The sequence below is a fragment of the Sclerotinia sclerotiorum genome, genomic scaffold (genome assembly GCF_000146945.2).
Source record: "Sclerotinia sclerotiorum 1980 UF-70 scaffold_3 genomic scaffold, whole genome shotgun sequence".
In the NCBI taxonomy this organism is placed as follows: Eukaryota; Fungi; Ascomycota; class Leotiomycetes; order Helotiales; family Sclerotiniaceae; genus Sclerotinia; species Sclerotinia sclerotiorum.
The window spans coordinates 2,492,974-2,514,164 of NW_001820833.1; the positions used below are offsets into that span (position 1 = coordinate 2,492,974).

General features: G+C 38.3%; 7 protein-coding genes across 7 annotated transcripts in view; 4 read left to right on the forward strand and 3 right to left on the reverse strand.

Moving 5' to 3' along the window:
• Positions 1 to 358: 358 nt before the first annotated feature.
• SS1G_03063 (predicted protein) lies at positions 359 to 841 on the reverse strand (the record flags this gene model as incomplete). The annotated part of the gene is made up of 2 exons (XM_001596790.1): positions 359 to 408; positions 472 to 841. The coding sequence occupies 2 exons, from the start codon at positions 839 to 841 to the stop codon at positions 359 to 361; spliced, it is 420 nt and encodes a 139-aa protein (XP_001596840.1).
• Positions 842 to 1,981: 1,140 nt separating this feature from the next.
• Positions 1,982 to 3,465, forward strand: SS1G_03064 (predicted protein; the record flags this gene model as incomplete). The annotated part of the gene is made up of 2 exons (XM_001596791.1): positions 1,982 to 2,350; positions 2,401 to 3,465. 2 exons carry the CDS (start codon positions 1,982 to 1,984, stop codon positions 3,463 to 3,465), a joined length of 1,434 nt encoding a protein of 477 aa, XP_001596841.1.
• A 1,047-nt stretch (positions 3,466 to 4,512) lies between these two features.
• SS1G_03065 (predicted protein) lies at positions 4,513 to 5,793 on the forward strand (the record flags this gene model as incomplete). Its single annotated transcript, XM_001596792.1, has 3 exons — positions 4,513 to 4,753; positions 5,284 to 5,468; positions 5,563 to 5,793. 3 exons carry the CDS (start codon positions 4,513 to 4,515, stop codon positions 5,791 to 5,793), a joined length of 657 nt encoding a protein of 218 aa, XP_001596842.1.
• A 3,687-nt stretch (positions 5,794 to 9,480) lies between these two features.
• SS1G_03066 (hypothetical protein) lies at positions 9,481 to 9,819 on the forward strand (the record flags this gene model as incomplete). The annotated part of the gene is made up of 1 exon (XM_001596793.1): positions 9,481 to 9,819. The coding sequence occupies one exon, from the start codon at positions 9,481 to 9,483 to the stop codon at positions 9,817 to 9,819; it is 339 nt and encodes a 112-aa protein (XP_001596843.1).
• Positions 9,820 to 12,160: 2,341 nt separating this feature from the next.
• On the reverse strand, positions 12,161 to 12,763 carry SS1G_03067 (predicted protein; the record flags this gene model as incomplete). The annotated part of the gene is made up of 1 exon (XM_001596794.1): positions 12,161 to 12,763. The coding sequence occupies one exon, from the start codon at positions 12,761 to 12,763 to the stop codon at positions 12,161 to 12,163; it is 603 nt and encodes a 200-aa protein (XP_001596844.1).
• A 3,154-nt stretch (positions 12,764 to 15,917) lies between these two features.
• SS1G_03068 (hypothetical protein) lies at positions 15,918 to 18,702 on the reverse strand (the record flags this gene model as incomplete). The annotated part of the gene is made up of 7 exons (XM_001596795.1): positions 15,918 to 16,408; positions 16,456 to 16,658; positions 16,718 to 16,837; positions 16,892 to 17,357; positions 17,437 to 18,013; positions 18,113 to 18,472; positions 18,544 to 18,702. The coding sequence occupies 7 exons, from the start codon at positions 18,700 to 18,702 to the stop codon at positions 15,918 to 15,920; spliced, it is 2,376 nt and encodes a 791-aa protein (XP_001596845.1).
• Positions 18,703 to 19,983: 1,281 nt separating this feature from the next.
• SS1G_03069 (hypothetical protein) overlaps positions 19,984 to 21,191 on the forward strand; it is a gene marked incomplete at both ends in the record, with an annotated part of 3,476 nt that continues 2,268 nt past the window's right edge. The window contains 3 exons of the mRNA XM_001596796.1: positions 19,984 to 20,741; positions 20,791 to 20,891; positions 20,931 to 21,033. Of these exons, the coding sequence (XP_001596846.1) occupies positions 19,984 to 20,741; positions 20,791 to 20,891; positions 20,931 to 21,033 (962 nt within the window). The remainder of the gene's footprint in view (positions 20,742 to 20,790; positions 20,892 to 20,930; positions 21,034 to 21,191) is intronic.

The following is a 21,191-nucleotide window of genomic DNA, read 5'->3' on the forward strand; positions in this document are numbered from 1 at the left end:
GTCTACAACTTTGAGAGCATTCATGTAGTTTTTTAGTTCGAGATCTTGGAAATGTAGGACAGTGGTTGGAAGTGGTTCCCAGATTATTAGTGGGGTGCCCTGAATTCCGAACGCTTCTCTGATAGATAGGAGTTCTGGGACCTGGATGAGGATGTCGATGGGTGAGGTAAGAAAGTGATAGGCGCGTGAATTGAGGAGATATAAATGGGGAGCTAAGTGTTGTGGTTCGATGCGGTAGGGTCCATCGATGTATTTGAAGGTTTTTGCTGGGCGATATATTAGTCTAGGATGAAGAGTTGTAGCCAACAGTATAAGACTCTGAAGTCTTTTCGAAAATTACGGTTGGTAAAAGCCTAGCTCAACAGGAATATTCAAGTTTCCATAGACAAAGTAGTGGATAATCCTCAACTGTGCATGTGGGTAAATAAAACAGAATCTGACCCTGTAACCAAAGGTATTTTCTCAACTTACACTCAAACTCCATACTTTCACCACCTTCCCCGTTTAACCCACCAGAATACCTCAACTCCCCTCTCGTACACTCCACTCTATCTCCCGCACTTTTCTCAATTACCAGATCGGTGCTCCAACTCCTAAGCCTATCTTCAATTTCTTTGGGAAATGCGTTTCCAGCTCGGATTAACCAGGAAAGCTTTTGTGCATTTTCGCCCTGAAGAAAGAGACGAGCGCCTAGGATTGAATAAACACCGCTTCCACCCAGAACTCGGGATTTTATCTCGCCGTCGGGGAAGTATAGATCATCTAGAACACACATGCCTAACGTTGTGAGTAGAGGTTTATCCTCAAAATCTGTTTGCCATTTCTCTAAGGTTTGTGCCATTTGGGCTTGGTGATTGCACGCGCTGCTATTTATAAATTACCGGCCGTGGTAAATGAATACGAAGAATGTATCGGAAATACCTTTTGATAATGAAGGTATTAAGCACTTAACCCACCTTTGGAGATGTGTATGGAAATGTGTATGGAAAGTTTGTAGAGTCCCAAACAGCTCCTAGTAAGGGATCTATAGTCGTCACTCACAAATGCAGGAGCGGATGAGTCCCAATGCCTGTTCAACGATCCAAACAGATCGAAACAGCGGCGTGCTAGTTCAGTACGCTCTCGATATGCTCATTGATTCATATCCAGTCAGGAGTCAGTAGCGAGGCACACTCAACGCTGGACAAAGATGTCATTTTTCTGATCAGAATTCTCGTGATATCGATAAAAGAATTTATAAGAACAGAACAATATATTCCTGTGGCTTTTATGATCACATGATTATCAGCTACTCCACATCGGACTTTATCCCTGATTAATCCGTATTAGGACACGGTCAAGCCAAGGCAACCTCGGAGTAACAGGGCACAAGAGATTGGGAAGAAGCTCTGGTGCTCTAATAACTTGGGAAAACTTGAGATTCCTTCATTTTGTTTCATTTCTCTTTACTCCACAACGTTGAATAATGTCTCGTTTATCTTATTTCAGTTAAAACGAGTAAAACAACTAAAACGACTGGATCAAATTGTTTTGTCGTAACGTGTCTGACTGTCTGACTGTCTATCTATCCATCTCTGCATCAAATTCTTCTAGACCGCCAGTTTACTCTTCGAATTCCCGTCGCATTGCTCTGGTATTGGTGGTGTTAGTGTCAACTGTTGGTTCAATTGATTACTACACTACAGTACCTGCAGCGGATGTGTACGGACTACAGTGTAATTTCAAACTGAATCCACCGATACGATCCACTCACTCAGTCACTGCATTTGCATGAAATGCACCCCGGATTATGGACTCCTTCTCACCTCAAGAGCAAGAAATCAATCGAGCTCAGAGGGAATCGTCAATTTTTGATCTTCCTCAGTATGTAATAAGTTATAATGATGATCATACATTACGATGGGATCCTCCAGCTGGATCCAAAGAATTATCCATCGCTTTAAGTTATCATTTTCCATTAGAACAGGATCTTGGAAGCAAAATGCAAGCTGCCACTAGGAAGTTTCTTCGCAATGAACGACAAAAGAAATCATCAGATGACTCCAAAACTGTTGGAACCTTTGAGCATTTGAATTTCGATGCTTTACCCCTACATATGGATACAGAAGATCAGGTCACGCGACAAAATATGAAAGTACCGGAGTCACCATCACATGTCAAATCCGGATCAATTGCATCCCACCGTATTTCTATGCCGGAAACTAGGACCATTCAATTCCTCACATGGGATGCTGATATGAAAGAATTCAGTCCTAAGATAAAGAAAAGACGATATGACAAGGAAGAACGCGTAAAAGTTGCAGCTAATAGAGGTTTTGCATGTGCTCGGCATAGAAGACAGAAGATGAAGGTAGTTGAAGATCACTTCCCGCTGTGAGGCTTCTCACTAACACTTGCTAGTGTGATCCTGAAAGATGTTCAAGAAACAAACAACGGTTGAGTAGTTTAGAGAATATGGCTGCAAAAGTCGACGCCCAGTCGACCCTACATAAACGACATTCTTCCTTCATTCCAGACCCCGAAACTGCCAGTCAGATAAACACCACGATAGATCCCGAGACATTCACGTTAAACTCGACACCTTCTTCAGATCCACCACCAAGATGGACCACATCTTCTTTCGTTGATCCTGCAACACTTTATAAGTTAGAAGGCTTCCATACGAGTGCTCAATCATTGGATTTTCCTACACCTTCCCTCGAATTTAGTTCGAGATCACATGACTCAATTGGATCCGTTCTATCCACAAGTTCAGACATGAACTTTCTTGCTGGCTATGATGGAATGAATTTCGATATCTCCAGCTACGAGACATATCCATGGTGGCCACGAAATGATCATTTCGACCCTGCCGGTTCTACCTTCAATGATTTCATGCCAATTGATCAAACTGTCACAGTGTCAAATACTTCACAAATGGAGACATTCGAACTCCAGGATAAACAGGCCTCTACATTTGAACAACCTCTAATAGAACCTCCACAACAATTAATTTGGTCTCATGATGTAATCGTCCCAGAACCAAACTATATAATAGAATCCGACTCCACTCCACTCCGCCCATCATCAAGTCCAATGGAAAACACAACAACTTTAGTGGATGAAAGCCGTCACTGTCAACAGGATCTGATGGAATGGGATGCAGCTCGTCCATCGAGCGTTACTCAAGGATACTTCTGCAATAACCAAGTGAAACCATTAACAGATGAAGAGAAGAGAACATTAATTAAATGGTGGGGTAGAGATAGATCGTCCGAACAGCAAGAGAGTATTCGTGGTAGACAGAACTCATACGGAAGCCAACCATCAAATGGTGATATGGCTGGAGTTGAGACTCAATCTGGTACGGGTGTTGGAAAGAAGGCGAGCCTTAGGGAAAAGGTCAAGACTGCTACGGTTCATGTACCACCGTTTCCTAGGAGCTTGTTTAGAAGTCGTTCGGCAGGAAAAGAGAAGAAGCCTTAGATATTTATTACTGGTACGAGATAAATACGCTCTTTTTATAGCAAAATATTAGGAGTTAGGTCTAGTGAATATTGGATTCCTGGAAAGATTCTAGTGGTGTGCGGATATCCTGTCTTTTCCAGACTTTGCATTTTTCTTGGAATTTGGGGGTTTATATATCACAACAGCGAGATAAGAGATGTATTTTCGCATAGTAATTTATAAAGAGCATCTTATTGTCATCTCTCAGAATACAAAAGGCGGAACTTAATTACATTTTGTATTGTCGAAATTTAATGAATGCCTACCGTTTCGTTTGAGGGATATTGATTCCTATGTTTTACCAAACACTGCTTTTACTTGAATATTTTATAATCCCTTTTTTCTTCTGATTTTTTGTGATGTTTTTTCTCTTTTTGCTTGGGATTTTATTGTATCTGATATAGATGTGGAATACAAATGAAATCAGAAAGGAAAGCTTTAGCTAATTAGTTATCAATTAGATATGTGGAAGTGACTTCCTCTCACTAGAGCCCAAGTCCGGTTTCTTTCGTCTAGCATGGTGATTTTTGAGTGGGAACTATTCGAGTGAATAGATATCTATATTATTTATTGATCTCTGGTTACATGAGATACTCTGCACATCATGATGTATCAATTAGACTTGAGTATCCTCATACTCTGTCAATATCAAATATAAAAGCATTGAACAAATTTTGCAGTATATTTTGAACACTTGAGGTTTTCTTCCTTTCTCTCATTGCAGTACAGAACCATGATATCGGGACTTATAGGTCAGACCCTGAGCATTCATGAGCCATATCAGACTTTCACGCTCCCGGAGCTGTATTAAATATCAGGAATCCAGTAGATTCAGTGACTAATATGGTACGGTCATTAGAATACAGCTAGATCCTTATTCATTCATCTATCTTTGTACAGTTCTAGTTCATAACCTGTGTATATCATACTCTACTCATTTATTAATTGACACAATCTGTAAGAATTTTTCCTTATTTCTCTCATAAACAAACTAAAGAGAAGTCTCAAGGTGAATCGTATCCAACCATGGCAAAATCATATTCAACCCTCCCCGTTCCGGGTTTTGCTCATGGATCTAAGAATTTATTTCCACCCGAATCACTAGAAGAAACCAGACAAGTGATCGAGAACCTTTGCATCCATATCAAATTCGCCAGCAAAATAAGAAAATGCGAGAAATTTACTGGAGGCAACAACACCGCCATCGCCTTCACATGTCTTCCTCTCAACGCAAAAGACAAGTGCCAACGAATCGCCTGTGTCCTACGTACTCATAAAAATTCATTCCAAAACCATTCCCCCAACAAATATACACCTCAAATCCGTCGTAGCTGTTACACAAAATCTCCGCCCGAAATTTTCTGTTCTACCCCATTCCAAATTACTCTAGCATGGGATAGCACCTACGGAAATTCCCATCCGATCTCCATACACCGTTTTGGAAACGCATCATGGGAGAGACATTAGAGTATGAATATCGCAAGCTACGTCAAGGATTCGAGCACAAAACTCCGCGTCATCCTCATGATTTGGAACGGCGCTGCAAGTATGCGAAATGCGTGGCCGAGCTCGTAGCTGCTATGGACAGGACTTCGCTTCCGGGATATGGGTCCTTCGTCTCTCATGTCAGTATGAAAATTAAAGGTACTCTTACCAGTGCGATTTCGACTTTACAGATTAGTCGGCCTACGATTGACGGTGTGAGGATTCCTTCGGAACCTTTTTTTGGTCAATGGGTTGGAAGTCTTTTGAATGCCCGGATGCGGAAGACGATGGATGGGAATGTTAATATAACAGCAGAGGAAAAATTCAAAATCCACAAGCTTGTCCTAATTGGTGCGGAAATGGAACAAAAGGGTCTATTCGTTGATGAACCGGCTGTGGTATGGCATTTGGATTTTTATCCGCGAAATATCATGATTGAAAGTTCGAGAAATCATGTTATGCTCACTGGAGTCATTGATTGGGATGATGCTAAGGCTGTAAGATATCAACCCCATCATATGTCTTTATCTCTTAGTTATACCTTTTTTGCTATCTTCACGAAATCTAAAACTAATATTCTCTAATACCTAGGTTCCTAGAATAATGGCAAGAAGACCCCCTAATTTCCTCTGGAATATGCCTGGTAATCCTTTATTACCAGAGGAAAAAACGGCAATTGCGACGATTTTTAATCGGGAGATGGAGAGGCTCTGTCCGGGATATTTGCAAGATGCTTATTTGGGGAGTAGAGTTATGGTTAGAGCGTTGTGTGTGTACGCGTTTTCTGGGGTGGATTATAGATTTTATCATGAGTGGTCTTGATGATTTGGTGAGGAAATGGGAGTTTGTGGGGGAGGTTTGATGGAGAGGATTTGGGAGGGGTTTTGTGATGAGAGGGTGAGATGGATATGGAGATGATGGGATGGATTGGGATGGGGTTTTGAATAGGGGTAATGGATATGGGAATGAGAATCGGATTGAGAATGAGGGTGGTTGATTATTTGCATAGGGGCTGTATAGAACATAGAATGGTGATTAATTTAATACCACAGATATAAACCGATCGAATCACTGAATCACTCCACTTAACTCGAATCAATCAGATTCAAATAGATGTGGTTGTTTCCATGATTGACGCGGAAAAAGGGGAGACGAGTAATTAGAGTGATTTTTTTTGCGAGGGGAGAAAGAGGGGAGGATAATTATGTAAGTAAAGAGGGGAAAAGTAGGTAAAAGAAAAGAGATAGAGAGGAAGGAGGTAAAAAGAAAAGAAGAGACTATTGACGGAAAAGGCGAAAGAGGTTAGAAGTTTCCTTCTCTATAAATGTCTTTAAATGTGGTCTTTTAAACAAGTGAATCTATTCATCGGTTATAATATTTCTTCTCTTTGCTTTGGTTTAATTTTTCATTGGATTTTGTCTACTCCCGTAACCGAGATAGTAGAATGTTTTAAAGAGAAACTATATTAAAAACTTTGTTTCTTCTCGTCTATTCCTTTTGCCCTCTTTCTACCACTTTTCCTTTCTCAATCAATGAGGTGGAGAGTCCAAATACCTAAGTCTTTAAAGTATTCACATGAACTAGCACTTCTTACGGATATCATTAGCCTTGGATCTAGTCATTTTCTTTCCTTTACTCACTTAATCAGTTTAGATTTATAGTTACAAGGCTCATATGTGTAGACTTTTAGCCTCTTGGGATGTGATTTTAACTTTTTACCCTATTAAAGAGTCATCCCCTTTGAATTTTTAATTTTTTTCTCACACGTCTCTTCAGTAGCTCAATAGCTCAAATTCTATAATAATATATAATACCTACCTACCTATTGATTGACCATCTCCTCAAACGCATCTTCTTAGACAGTCCCAAGTGTAAGCCTTTCCCCAGTTCCCTCAAAAACTTGGGTGAAGTTCAAAGTTCGATACTCTTCTTGCTCTTATTTTTTTTTTTGCAACTGAACAAAAGAATCTGCCAAATCTACTCTACGCAAATTACCATTATCTCTGTCTTAGTAAAATTCGTTAAAATCATATTATACTCACGTTAAAAGGCTCCGCGCCGTACCAAATCGTAACAAGCCCAAAATCTTATACTGAAACAGATTTATACATATATAAAGTTCATCTTTCAAAATCCTATTTATAAATATTCCAATAAGGTCATGCTCCAGTTTCCACAGCTTGAGAATCATTCACCAAGATATAACAGAAACAAATATGTGTACCATCAGAACTAGGCAATATCCAAAAAATTTCATTCCCCCCTTTATCAATCCGTGACATTACATTTTTGCTCAAGGTATTATGCTCCGAGCTTGAGTTTGTTAAAGATTATATACATTACGCATCTAAAATAGATGGTAGTAATAACATCATAATATTCACATGCAGTAAAGCTACACAATATAGGAAACGAAATACTACCACTCCACCAGGAAGTCGGCGTTAGGAATTGAACCTAAATGGTAGTATATAACGGTTTATATCAAACGAGTAACACATGCATTCTATACGGATCGAAATATAATTGTTGGTACGAGAAGGATACGGAAGACGTAGCACCCACGGATTACGTAGGTCCTGTATGTCTAATTGTATTCTGTCTAAAGAGCTAGCTACATATTGAAAGTAGTAAGTCTTATATAGACTTACTAAAAGAGCTAGTCTCTTTCGCGTTCGCTTAGTTCTTTATTACAGTAGTAATTGAATTGAAGTCATTCACTTCGTTCACACAATAATCATCAATGTATCCGATATATCTCACGAACCGCAAAATACATCAGTTTCTCGCTAAAACGTCAATTTCTAGTCAATGATTGTTGGGTTTCTTGAGACTAGAAAGAGCATCAGATTGAATTGATTGATTTTCTAGCTGAGCAGTTAAGCTGCGAGTATATATTGAAAAAAAAATGAAGGAATAGGTTAGGTATTCGGCCTTCGGAATTAAAGTGCTTTGAAATCAAAATATTGAAAGCTGTGACGGAAATCCCTGCTTTCCTCCCACCCTTATTATATAAGAAACCTCAGGTACATTAACCATGTCCACACATGATACGATTACTCGAGATTAGTATGCGATTTAGGTGACCTGAGGATCAGATCCGGACAAGTACTAGGTATCAATGGTTATCGGTAAAGTAAGATCATTGGAGGAATAAATATGACTTCTTTTTTGCCTAGCTATTGCGGCTAGGCTATTCATTTGTGTATATATAGAGTAGCTATCCCCATCTACAGGTGCTCTTCACCTGTAGATTCTAAGTTAAATACAATTGCTGGTCTATAAACACCCTTTTGGTCACAAAAGCAAACAAACAGTATACCAAAAAGGAAAGAATAAATTAAAAGTTGAGTTTTGTTGGCTCCTTATATGCATCATGCAATATACATGCATATGCTGCCAAGATCCCAGGAGGTCAACAATGATTGATTAAAATGCTAGTAGCATTAAGTCATGTATTTGGGAAAGCGGGAGTTAATCTACCTATCCCTAGTATCTTGTATCTTGGCCTATAATTCTAAGATCACTTTCGAGAATACTATTGTCTGTCAATATATTATTCAAAAAAAAAAAAACCCCCCAATAATAAAGGAAACTACATTGCTAAATAATACAGTATCGCACGATAAATTAATCTCTTCTCGATCAACGAGGACTAACCACACTCTTCATTTCCTGTATCGTCGTGAAATTGCACGACAAATAGCCCGATCCATTGCTCAAAAAGAAAACCATACTTTCCCCAGCTACGGCGTTCTAAGAAATACATCAAATACCTAAGAACTCATCGAATCCCAAAGTCCGCACCTAGTACTAGCTATTATGTCCTTGCTGGTACTCAAACTCATATAATTGCCTGATAAGCTCATTCCTACTTCACTCGACCACCTCTCGAAAAGCATCAACGACTTAATTAGCTTGTGCCCGATTACAATTTACTAAAAGCATCGTCGACATCGGCGCTAGATATAAATAAATAAAAATTCTAGAATATTTCTCAATGTAATTATGGGAATACTTGTCACAGCGAGCGAGGTTTACTGACAGACAGATCAATTTTTAATTTTCGATATTTTAATATTTAGATTTCTATTCAAGGAATTTATTATTCGCTGTTTAGTAATATTATTTCGATAGTTGGTATAGATGGGATAATTCGATGGCTGTAAGTAATTCATTCTTCATTCCCCTTTCTCATTCCCTTTTCCATTAATTAACCCTCTCCCAATTCCAATTCCAATTCCAATTCCCTTGTATCATAACAAGAAAACCTTTTTTTTTTCTCTAAAAAAATAACCTGATCCTCCTCCCGCTAGTGCAAATTTGATGTGATTAAAGATATATTTGATAATACGAATGAGCGATTGTTACCTCCTGAGTATAGAAAGGTATACTTAATGAGAATTCTATAATTATATCAAGTAACTAACGTGGTTTATCAGTATGTGCACCACTTTTACCTCAATTATTATCTTTCCACTTCAATACGCGATTTATCAACAATCTATAATGCAATCGAATAATAAAGAAGCTCAAATACTCTTAGCTATCGAAGCTATTCGAAAAGATAAAAAATTAAGCATTCGGAAGGTTGTAAAGCTATATAATACATCGTATACAATACTTATCCGCAGAATGAATGGTTTAACCCCTCGTATGGAATTTCGATCAAAAAGCCATAATTTGATTGATTTGGAAGAGGAAGTACTTATTCAATATATACTCGATATGGAAGAGAGAGGATTTAGTCCTCGAATAAGTGATGTGGAAGATATGGCGAATTATATACTTGAAACATGGGGTGTGAAGAAGGTTGGAAAGCTCTGGGCTCATCGCTTTGTGAAATAATATACAGAATTAAAAACACATTTTAATCGTATTTATAACTTTCAAAAAGCTTTTTGCGAAGATTCAGAGCTTATTGAAAGATTGTTTCGATTGGTATTGAATATGCGGACCAAATATGGTATTCTGGACTGCGATTTCTATAACTTCGATGAGACAGGTTTTATGATGGGACAAATATCATCACATATAGTAGCTACTAAAGCTGATCGATATGGAAGAAACAAAGCTATATAATCAGGCAATCGGGAATGAGCTACAGCGATTATTTGTGTTGATGGAGAAGATCACAATATATCTTCGTTTTTGATAATAAAAGGCGAATATCATCTTTCAAATTGATATACCGAAGGCGATTTACTATACGATTGGCTTATTAAATCTACTACCAATGAATGAACAAATAATGAGATAGGTCTTGAATGGATTAAGCACTTCAATAAGTATATTGAAAGTAGGAAAGTGAGTAGATATCGAATGCTAATGCTTAGTAGGCATAAAAGTCATAAATCGTCAGTATTTCAGGAATACTGCAAGGATCACAACATTATATTACTCAGTTTACCATTTCACTCTTTGTATTTAATTCAATCACTTGATATCGATTGTTTTGGTCCTTTAAAGCATTCATATAGTCGACAAATCGAGAACTTTATCAAAGTACATATCACTCATATTACTAAAACCGAATTCTTTCAAGCCTTCAAAGCTATATATATCGAAGCAATATCTATATCAAATAGTAAAACTGGGTTCCGCAGAGCTGGGCTAATCCCATTTAATCCGGAAATTGTACTTTCAAAACTAGATATTCGAATAAGAACTCCATCAAATAGATCAATATCAGCCGATCCTGATATATAACAATCTCAAACACCTCATAATCCAACTAAAGCTCTCTCTCAATCTACTTTAGTGAAAAATCGTATTGCTTAGCATCAAGGGAGTTTATCTACTCCAATATTTGAAACAATTGCAACTTTAGCTAAGGGTACAGAACTCTTAGCTTATACAAATACGCTTTTAACTGCTGAGATTCATAATCTCCATAAAGCAAATAAAGCATTTAGTAAACATCGAAGAGCTAAAAAAACTTTAATACGAAAAGGAGAAGCATTTTCAGTAAGGAATAGGCATAATATATTAGAGTAAGAGAATGTAGATGATCAGATACAATGCAACGAATATACAAATGATAATTCTTCAACAAGAAGGCAAGCTACTATACAACAATGTAGCAAATGCGGTAGTACTTCACATAATGCACGAACTTATCAATTAGATCCAGCATTAATTGATCTTTAGATTGTATATAATTTAATTCTATTTTATAATATTGTTGTAATTTTATTTTAATTGAAAGATAATAATTGAGGTAAAAGTGGTGCACATGCTGATGTGGTGCACATACTGATAAACCACGTTACCTGAGGTTTCTTATATAATAAGGGTGGGAGGAAAGCAGGGGTTTCAGTCACAATATATATATAATTTATGATTTCAATTGGAACTTTTTTATAATATATATAATCTTAGATTATTAAAACAATAAATATAAATATAAATATTAAATATAAATATAATGTGACGGAAATCCCTGCTTTCCTCCCACCCTTATTATATAAGAAACTTCAGGTACATTAACCATGTCCACACATGATACGATTACTCGAGATTAGTATGCGATTTAGGTGACCTGAGGATCAGATCCGGACAAGTACTAGGTATCAATGGTTATCGGTAAAGTAAGATCATTGGAGGAATAAATATGACTTCTTTTTGCCTAGCCATTACGGCTAGGCCATTCATTTGTGTGTATATAGAGTAGCTATCCCCATCTACAGGTGCTCTTCACCTGTAGATTCTAAGTTAAATACAATTGCTGGTCTATAAACACCCTTTTGGTCACATATAAATATAAATATAAATATAAATATAAATATAAATATAAATATAAATATAAATATAAATATAAATATAAATATAAATATAAATATAAATATAAATATAAATATAAATATAAATATAAATATAAATATAAATATAAATATAAATATAAATATAAATATAAATATAAATATAAATATAAATATAAATATAAATATAAATATAAATATAAATATAAAATATAAATATAAATATAAATATAAATATAAATATAAATTCAGATTCAGATTCAGATATAGATATAAATAGAAATTCATTTAATTATCCAACAAAAGAAACTTATCTAACATAAAATAAATAAAACTAAGATCAAGATTGATTCTTCCTCTGGGTATTAACTCCTTTACATCCTTTTCCATCCTCTTTCTTCCCCCTTCCCATCTCTCCGTACCTTGCCCTATCCTTTCCTTCCCCTCCTCCCCACCTTCTTCCTCCTTAACCCGTGATCATCACCACCCCCTCCCAAAGTAAACGTAACCATAAAACTCGAGCCTCTACTCACAGCCCCAAGACACACCCTATCCCTCGCAACACTAAAGCCCAACTCACCGAACCCCCCGGGAGGCCCCAACATTTCCTTCATCTCATTGAGCGCTTCCTCATCTATCACTAATCTCCAATCTAATTTCCTCTCATGATCACCATTTTCTAAACTTTCGCTTCTCTGACGAGATAATTCGATGATTTGTTCTTGATTTCCACTTTCACTATCACATTCATTTCCACTTCTTTCCTCCTCTTTATCTCTCAACAAACATTCAGAATCATATTCACTATTCCAATCCATCATGCGAACAAACTGTTCCAATTCCCACACACGACTCTGCATTCTCGCCACGACAATCCTACGATCCCTTCGCAAGTCATGATATAACGGGATCAAGACATCAGATATCAAGATGAAAATCTGAGATAATAACCAAGTAGTTATGACTTCCAAGACGAATAATTTTCCATATCCCCACATCCCGTTTTCTACTCCTTCGGCCCAGTAGCGCATGTTGTATACTTCATTCCTGTGATTCGTATATGCTAGTCCTGTTTCTCGACTCGTGATGAAGTAGATAATAGTATCCAAAAAGAATGTGAGAATCGCATCGACAAATCCATAAATCATCCATAATGCCCCGATAAATAAATACGTCTCTCCAGTAGAAGGACCCCGAATATATGGTTGTGAGGATGTAGATGTATAAGTTCGATTTGGGGATTTGTGATATGAATGCTGATTTTGAGGTGGATTCTGTTGTCGATGTTGATATAGAGTTTTAAAGAGGATGTATTGGATGATTATCATAAAGAACCAAGCTAAGATGTTTGAGAAGAGGAAAGTGGTGAATGCGAGGTTTAGTGCTGTTGATGAGGAGGAGGATGAGGTTCCGAAGGGTAGATGGCGGTCAAGATTCCGGAGATCCATCTTGGTCTTTCTTCTTGAGCTGTAGCTGTGAGTAAGTGATATTGAGGGGTCTTTATTCGTGGCGGTTTGAAATAGAAACAGAAAGAAGTAGAAGTAGAAGTATGAGAAAAGCAGGAGTAGACGGAGAAATAAAATCAGAAATAGGAATAAAATCAAAAGTAGAAAAAGAAGTAAAAATAGAAGTGAAGATAAAAGTAGAAATGGAAATAGAAGTAGAAGCGCATGTAGAAATAGAAACGGATATAGAAGATAGAAGTAGAATTAGAAGTAGGTAGCAGCAGAAGTAAATCCAAATACAAATGCAGACAGAATCAAATAAAACACTCACTCAAAAAAAACCTCTCAAAAATACTCCTCCGATCAAATAGCTAGCATCCATCCATCCATCCATCCCATTCCCTAAAACCAACCCATAAGCAAATGATAATCAACCCCAACTACCGAGAAACAACAGATCTAGAGTCGATACTCGGTACAGTAACCCTAACAATAACAATAACAGTACCTACATCAAAAGCTAAGACCCAGCCCTGCCAAGCCCCAATTAAACAACACCATGACAATCTTGCACCCTCAGCCTCCATCCAATCTAAGCATACTTAAACATACTTTAAACGCCTCCATAACCATAAATGCGCTACAAAATATCACAATTCTATACAATGCGAGTCTTACTTTACTTTACCTATCGTATGTATTGTATGTATGTATTACCTAATGTGGATATGAAACGCCATTCTGGAAAATGCCTTATTTATGGAGTCGTTTCCACTTGAGATAGATACCGCCAGTGTACGGAGTACTCAGACGAGAGACTGTGTGAGGGAACAGAGATGAAGTAATAAGTTATCCGAGCGAACGAATTATATTGCGTGGAGTGCGAATACGGGATTCCCTTATTAGATACGAAGGTAGGTAGGTAGGTTAGCCTTAGGTACTCATGTAAGATGTTTTGTGTCGTGATTCGAGGATACATACAGTGGGTGGACGTTCCACATACATACATACTTAGTTTCTACGGCATTTTTCAGGGGTTGCAGTGGATTTATTTGTAAGGTGCAGAAGAGGGGAGGGGTTCCGAGAAGGTGGGGTTGGGGCAGTGTACTCTGTGCTCCAGTATATACTAGGTACTAGGGATTAGCTATTTACCTATTATACCTATTTAAGGAAGAGAAATAAATATCCGATCTCGGTAAATTTATACGATATACGATATACGATAATACGGACGGTACATACTGTATGTACTGTATGTACTGCATGAAGAACGCAAGGAATTTACCGGAACTATATGAGTGAGTTACTGTAAACATTGGATTAGTGCGTAGGGAGGTTGATACTCGTATGATAACGATAGATCGATTGGTTGATCAACAAACAAACGAAACGATCTCTGAAGATTCGCGCGCGTTAGAATTACCAACTCGGTTTGGTGTTACTATACCAATCGGATATATGCGAGTACGAGGTAAAAGGTTGATTCAACAGTTGAAATAAGGTACTGCTCTATCTACTCTGTGATCTGTTACGATATACGAATATTTGTGAGGGATTCTTTGTTCTTGTGGATTGGTTTTGTTTATGGTAGTAAGTAGATTCTCGGGGAGTTTGTATATGTATGTATCTATCTAATATCTATACACTCACCTATCTATCTATCTATACACTCACCTATCTATCTACCTATCTACCTATCCACCCGATCCATCTATCCATCTATCCATCTCTATCCATCTACCTAAATTCTAGAATCTACCCATCCAACCCAAACAACACCTCAAACTCAAAACAAGGATACCATCCCATCCCATCACATCACATCAGAACAAACAAACAAACTTTCACCTACCTACCAACCAACCAACCTAAATATATAAATAGCAACCAAGTATAAACTTTTCCAAGCCTTACAATATCCATCCACCCATCCATCCATCCAACGGCATCCCTCCCATCCCCTCTACTCAACTCAAATCCCGAGGCATTTTTCACATTTCACATTACTAATAGATATGGTAATCGATATCTTACCTAGAAGTAAATTCACGGGATAGATTGAATGAATGAATGATAAGATTTATTTATTAGGCTTAATTACCTAATACCACCAATTCTCCTCTCCTCTCCTTTACTCTCCTCTCCTCTACAAAAATAAATAAGGTTAATCCGAATTCCCAATATGCATACTCATAGGTATTCATAGATACTCAGAGGGAAGAGAGATATTAAAGAGAAAAGTGAATATAAATATATAAAGACTTTTATTTTTATCTTTTTCCCTTCCCTTCCACACCCAAAAACCGATTCCTTTTCTCACAATTATATTTCTAATATTTCTCTCCTCGTTACTTAATTATTATCATCTAAGTTTTTGTTAATACTTACTATAAGAAGAAGTATAAAATAACATGTATATATATATTTGACTACCTATCTATCCATCTATCCATCCATCTACTCACTCACCCACTCACTCACTCACTCACGAGATTAATCTCTTAAATTTTAAAGATGAATTTTACTAGTGGTATACTTTCCGTATATCGATACGAACGAGGTAGATCTATAAATAGATATTTAATATTAATTTGAAGCTTTTATTTATGCTTGTTCTTACACAGAAGATGCTTAAAGGCCATGATAATACAGCTCTACTTATATACACATAATAAAGTATGCTCAAACCAGGGTACATACTCCTTGCGTCCTCCTCATCTTCAGCCCAAGTCCCTGTTACTCACATAGCCCCAAAATCCGGCATTGGCTTTTCCTTGATATCCTTGATCAACGATCTAGAATTGGGATTATCTTCAAAGCTTAACTCAACCAAGTCGCGCACCTCATCTTTGGAAAAGTATAAACTAAGATGACTCTCAAACCAGAGATACCTAATGTCCTTCAGATTACTTTGAAGAACTTCGCTCAAAAATTGCATTTTTAGCCAGTTGCCAGCATAAGTCCCAATTTCATTTGGTTTGAATAAAGACTCTAGATCACTGACTTGTTGGATTAGTAATGCTATTCTTTCGGCTTCATCTACTCCAAGATCTGTGAGCTCGAAAACATCATTGATGATTTTAGTGGCAACTGTGTTAACTAATGTACCAACAGCTGATGCCCAAGTCGAATCCGGAAGTATTTCTTTCCAAGAGGTAGACTGTTGGTTGATGTGACCAACGACAGCACGAATTGCGTTTTCACTATCATTGTATACGAAATTTTGAGAACCTAGATAATGTTAGTAAAGTTGTGAAAAAATAGTTGCGTACACATACCACCAAGCAAGTCATGCAGAATAGTACGTTGTGTGTCCATCTCATTTTTGTAAGCTCTCTTTCCAAAACTTTCAAGAGGTCCAATTTCTGAATCAATCTTGACCAGATTCAAAGCTCGAGGAGTCAAGTCTGTACGTAAATGCCACTCTTTGGAGAAAGCCTTTAATTTATCAACCAACCACATAGCATCATTGTAAGAGAACCTGGATTACAAATAGTGAGAATGTTATCAGGAAGATGGAAGAATTGACTTGAAACTTACATATTTCCCTTTGGATCCTGAGCATAATAACATGGAGATACTGCCCGATACATTGCTAGAATTAAGGTGGGAATATTGAATAAACCACCAGCGGCGGGTGACACAGGAATCGAATCGTGACTTTCAAGAGTTAGTGATTGTAACATTCTTGACTTGGAAGATAGGAATACGTACTCTGGCTGCATTAATGTGCTACCATCTTCATAGATATTAACAATATGGTTAAATACTGTCAAAGGCATGGTTGATGTCCAATACTTCTCCGAAAGTGTAACATTACGCTTCTCTGCTGGATCATTTGTTTTGATAGGACTATCCGGTATTTGAGGGATTTGTGTCGGATGATCATCTAGAGGCGATTCGACGGCGACTTCGTTCTCATCACCCCAACCCCAAGCGTCTTCTTCATCTACTTGGATATTCTCGTCTTGGGGAAGGGAAACGGATATTGAGCTCGCCCTTCGTTCCTCGTCTAAAGAAGCTCGACTTCTTATCACCGGGTGAGTTTCTTCCTCTTCATCTTCCTCACCCCAGTTCCAATCATCTTTCACCGCCTCTCCACTAGCAGTAACATGCATACCATCATCCTTGGTCACCATACGCATTTCCACACGTTTAGCTTCCACGGGCTGACCAATACCTAATAATATTCCATTAGTATCAAGTAAATAAGCAGAAAGTCTGCGGGACTTATTTGTAGTAAAGCGATATACACATACCAAGGGCTAACGCATTACGAATGCTATCTAGTGACGTCTCTCTCTTCTTGGTCAACCAAATTTTAGCGGCGCCCTCAACCCATTCGTGAAATTTCCGTGCTTCTGGCCATCCCAAGGATTCTAAAGTATCAGCAAATGCAGTGGTTCGAGCTAGCGCTTTTTGATAATCGGCCATATCACTTAGGGATGTTGGTACAGACGATTCTAGCCATGTTTCAATTATGATTTCAGATAAGTCAGGCATCATGGCCGCGGACAAGGACTTCACCATTGACTTGGGCAAGTTCTGGTCCAGAAAGCGAATGATGTCCAAAATATCCCGAAACAAGGATTTTATGGTAGAATCTGCTTGTTCCTCGGTGACACGGAGCGTATTATTCTCAATACATATTTTGAACAGAGAGGGTGTCGATTCAAGGCCGATCCGAGGCTGGATGATGGTTTCAGACAACTTCTCCCATAAATCTTTGCCAAAAGCATCAAACTCTTTGAATCTATGTAATCCAATAGCGACATCCTCCAAAGACGTTGAAATACCGCTGAGGTTCTCATGGATTGTGATGGAAGCTTCTTTGGGCTGAATGCATATCAATGATTTCCGGAGTTCGTTGAACTGTTCTTTCAAAGAAGTTTTCAACCCATGGAATCGAGTCTCCAAAAGCCGCACCGCTCTTACCGTGTTTTCTGCTGGGATTTCCGCCATTAGATTGCCTGCAATGTCGAGAGACATTAGAGCTTCGTGAATTTCACATTTATCCGCCTGCTCGGCAGCTTTATCGAGAGAATCATTCGCACGCTTTATCCACTGTATACATTCCACCAATTGCGCATTAAATTCGATTTCCTTTGCCAAAAGTTCAAGATGATTTTCGTGATTTTGTACATTAGTGAATCGCGATTCGTCCGCCTCTGCTTGTTGAACGACTTCGTTTGCCAGTTTTCTTGATTTGTCGATATCATCCTGGAGGGCTTGAGCATGTTGTATCCACTTATCGACATTGGAAGCACTTTCACTACTAATTTGACGAATCTCTGTCTGTAGGAAGTATAGTTAATAAAGCGAACGGCGGCAGTGATCAACACAGTCGGGGACATTTGGAGACTCACTTCGAGAGACAATTTAGCTTGACCCAGGGATTCTAAAGCTTCTGGTAGAGCTACATTCTCAACGGTAGAAGCAGAAACTTCCTCATCCGGAAATTCTCTTTTCAAAGTAAAATCAATGAGGGTCTTGCCAAATTGACCGTTGGCTGTCGTAGAGGCCATATTAACAAAGTATTCGAAAGTCCAATCTCGGTTTCTAAGATTGCAAACAGTGGGATGTGCCAAGCAAGTAGCACGCTGCTGTTCTTTCGGACTGAGTCTCAAGCAGCCAGAATTCCTAGAAAACCCTTATGTAGTTGTTTGGTCGTTATTATTATTTTGGAAACATCTGCGATATGATGATGATATATTTATGATATTGGATGAAGGAAGCTATGGCATATTTAATTGATGACTAAGGATTGATTACCTTATAGCAAAGGCGGCATCTCACCAATCACAATTCACAAGCGCCAAAGCTTTTTCCACATTTATTCCTTCGTTCGTTGTAAGATCTTGAGTCTTATTTTATATCATTCATTTGACACCATTTCACCATCTCACCAATACATTGAATTCTTCTGTATTTTTGAAAAACTACATGAAATTCGTTCGACATATATTAGAATAACGAGGTGATATATTTATCCTTCCTTGCCTCTCTGTCTAGGTGGAGGCTTCTTCACATCTTCCCTGGCGACCTCAATTCGTCAGTTTTCCCGTTGGACAAGGCCTGGATACCATAAAACCCAACAAAGGTACGACGACAATACTCGCCAAGAGTACCAACTTCCTTTCTCTAATAACATTGTTCTCCCCAATCTTCACAAATTCTCCCAAAAGCTCTTTATATTCTACAAGATAGCTTCTTTGTTGGTTTTAGTTCCAAGTCGTTCTTATGGCGGGGTATCATTTGCCCCGCACAGCGTGGTATATGGCAGTAGTTGTTCCCTTGCTTGCTGTTGTGCTTTACCAAGCGGTCGATTCAACCTGGTATGATTTGCTGCACTATTTTCCAATCGATCCATACATACATACATACATACATACATTCCTTCGTTCATTCGTTCATTCATTCCTATCCGAGCACTATTAGAGTGTACTTGCTGCTGCTCTTCATCAAGCTGTGGATTCAATCTCGTATGCTTTGGCGTACTATATCCATTTCATTCATATATTCTTTTATGTACTTCTGACAAATTCCACGAGTTCAGGACTGTCCGGAAGACGCTCTATTTTTACAATCCTGATTATAATTTGATTCTGTTACTTGCCTTTATGAAACTTTTGAATCGCCGAAGTCCAAACAATTTCCTTTACGCAATCTATGAAGTCCAAATTATCGGGCTTGACACATGACTTTTTATGGGGCTGTTCGTTTTCTCAATCTAAATCTAACAATATTCCAGGTATTCTCCTGGAAGAGAGCTACTCGACTCTTGGAAATTCAACTCCTTCATCAAGATGCCAAGTCAAACGAAGAAAACTCATTTCCGAACGGTGCAAAATTTCAAAACTGATTATGCCCCTACCAACATCACTCAATATGTCTCGGAACGTACTGGGATGAATGTTGTTGTGGTTGATCAGAAAGGACCTCAAGTTAATGGATATTTTGCATTGGCCACGGAAATTTTCGATGACTCTGGATCACCCCATACCCTAGAGCATCTTTGTTTTATGGGATCAAAAAGTTACCAGTATAAAGGCCTACTTGATAAACTTGCCACGAGAGCTTATTCTAATACCAACGCATGGACCGCTACGGACCATACTGCCTATACATTAGAAACGGCAGGATGGGAAGGGTTTTCTCAAATTCTTCCTGTTTATCTTGAGCACTTGATCTTACCAACACTTACCGAAGAAGGCTGCTACACTGAAGTACATCATATCGATGGTGAAGGTAACGATGCAGGTGTGGTGTACTCGGAAATGCAAGGGGTTCAGAACACAGGTTCTGATATCATGGATCTACGTGCTAGACAACTTCTTTATCCCGAAAACATCGGATTTCGTTACGAAACAGGTGGACTGATGGAAAATCTGCGTATCTTGACGCCCGAGCGAATTCGTGCATTCCATAAAGAGATGTATCAGCCAAAGAACCTTTGTCTTATTTTGATCGGCGAAGTCGATCAGGATGAATTGCTTGATATATTAGACACATTTGAGGAAGGTATCTTAGATGACATTCCATCTCCAACTGCTCCATTCAAGAGGTGCGTGTATCTAATTTTGAAGTTACGGGTAACATTCTGACATATACAGACCATGGGTGGACTCGGCTCAACCACCAGCACTCACAAAAACCATAATAGAGACTGTACACTTTCCTGAGGAAGACGAGTCAATGGGAGAAATTTGGGTTGGTATGTTTGGTCCTGATTGTAAAAATGCTGTCGAAACAGCTGCTCTAAATGTACTGCTCGCATATCTCGCTGGATCTTCTGTTTCCGTCCTTGAAAATGTCATGGTCGAGAAAGAAGAGCTTGCGAGTTCCATTTCATACTGGTGGGACGCTAGGCCGAATTCAGTGATTTGGTTTCAACCAACTGGAGTACAAACCGAAAAACTTGCATTCGTTGAGAAACGTCTTTTTGAACTTCTCAAAGAGACTGTGGACAACCCTCTGGATATGGCATACATGAAGAATTGTCTAGAAAGAGAAC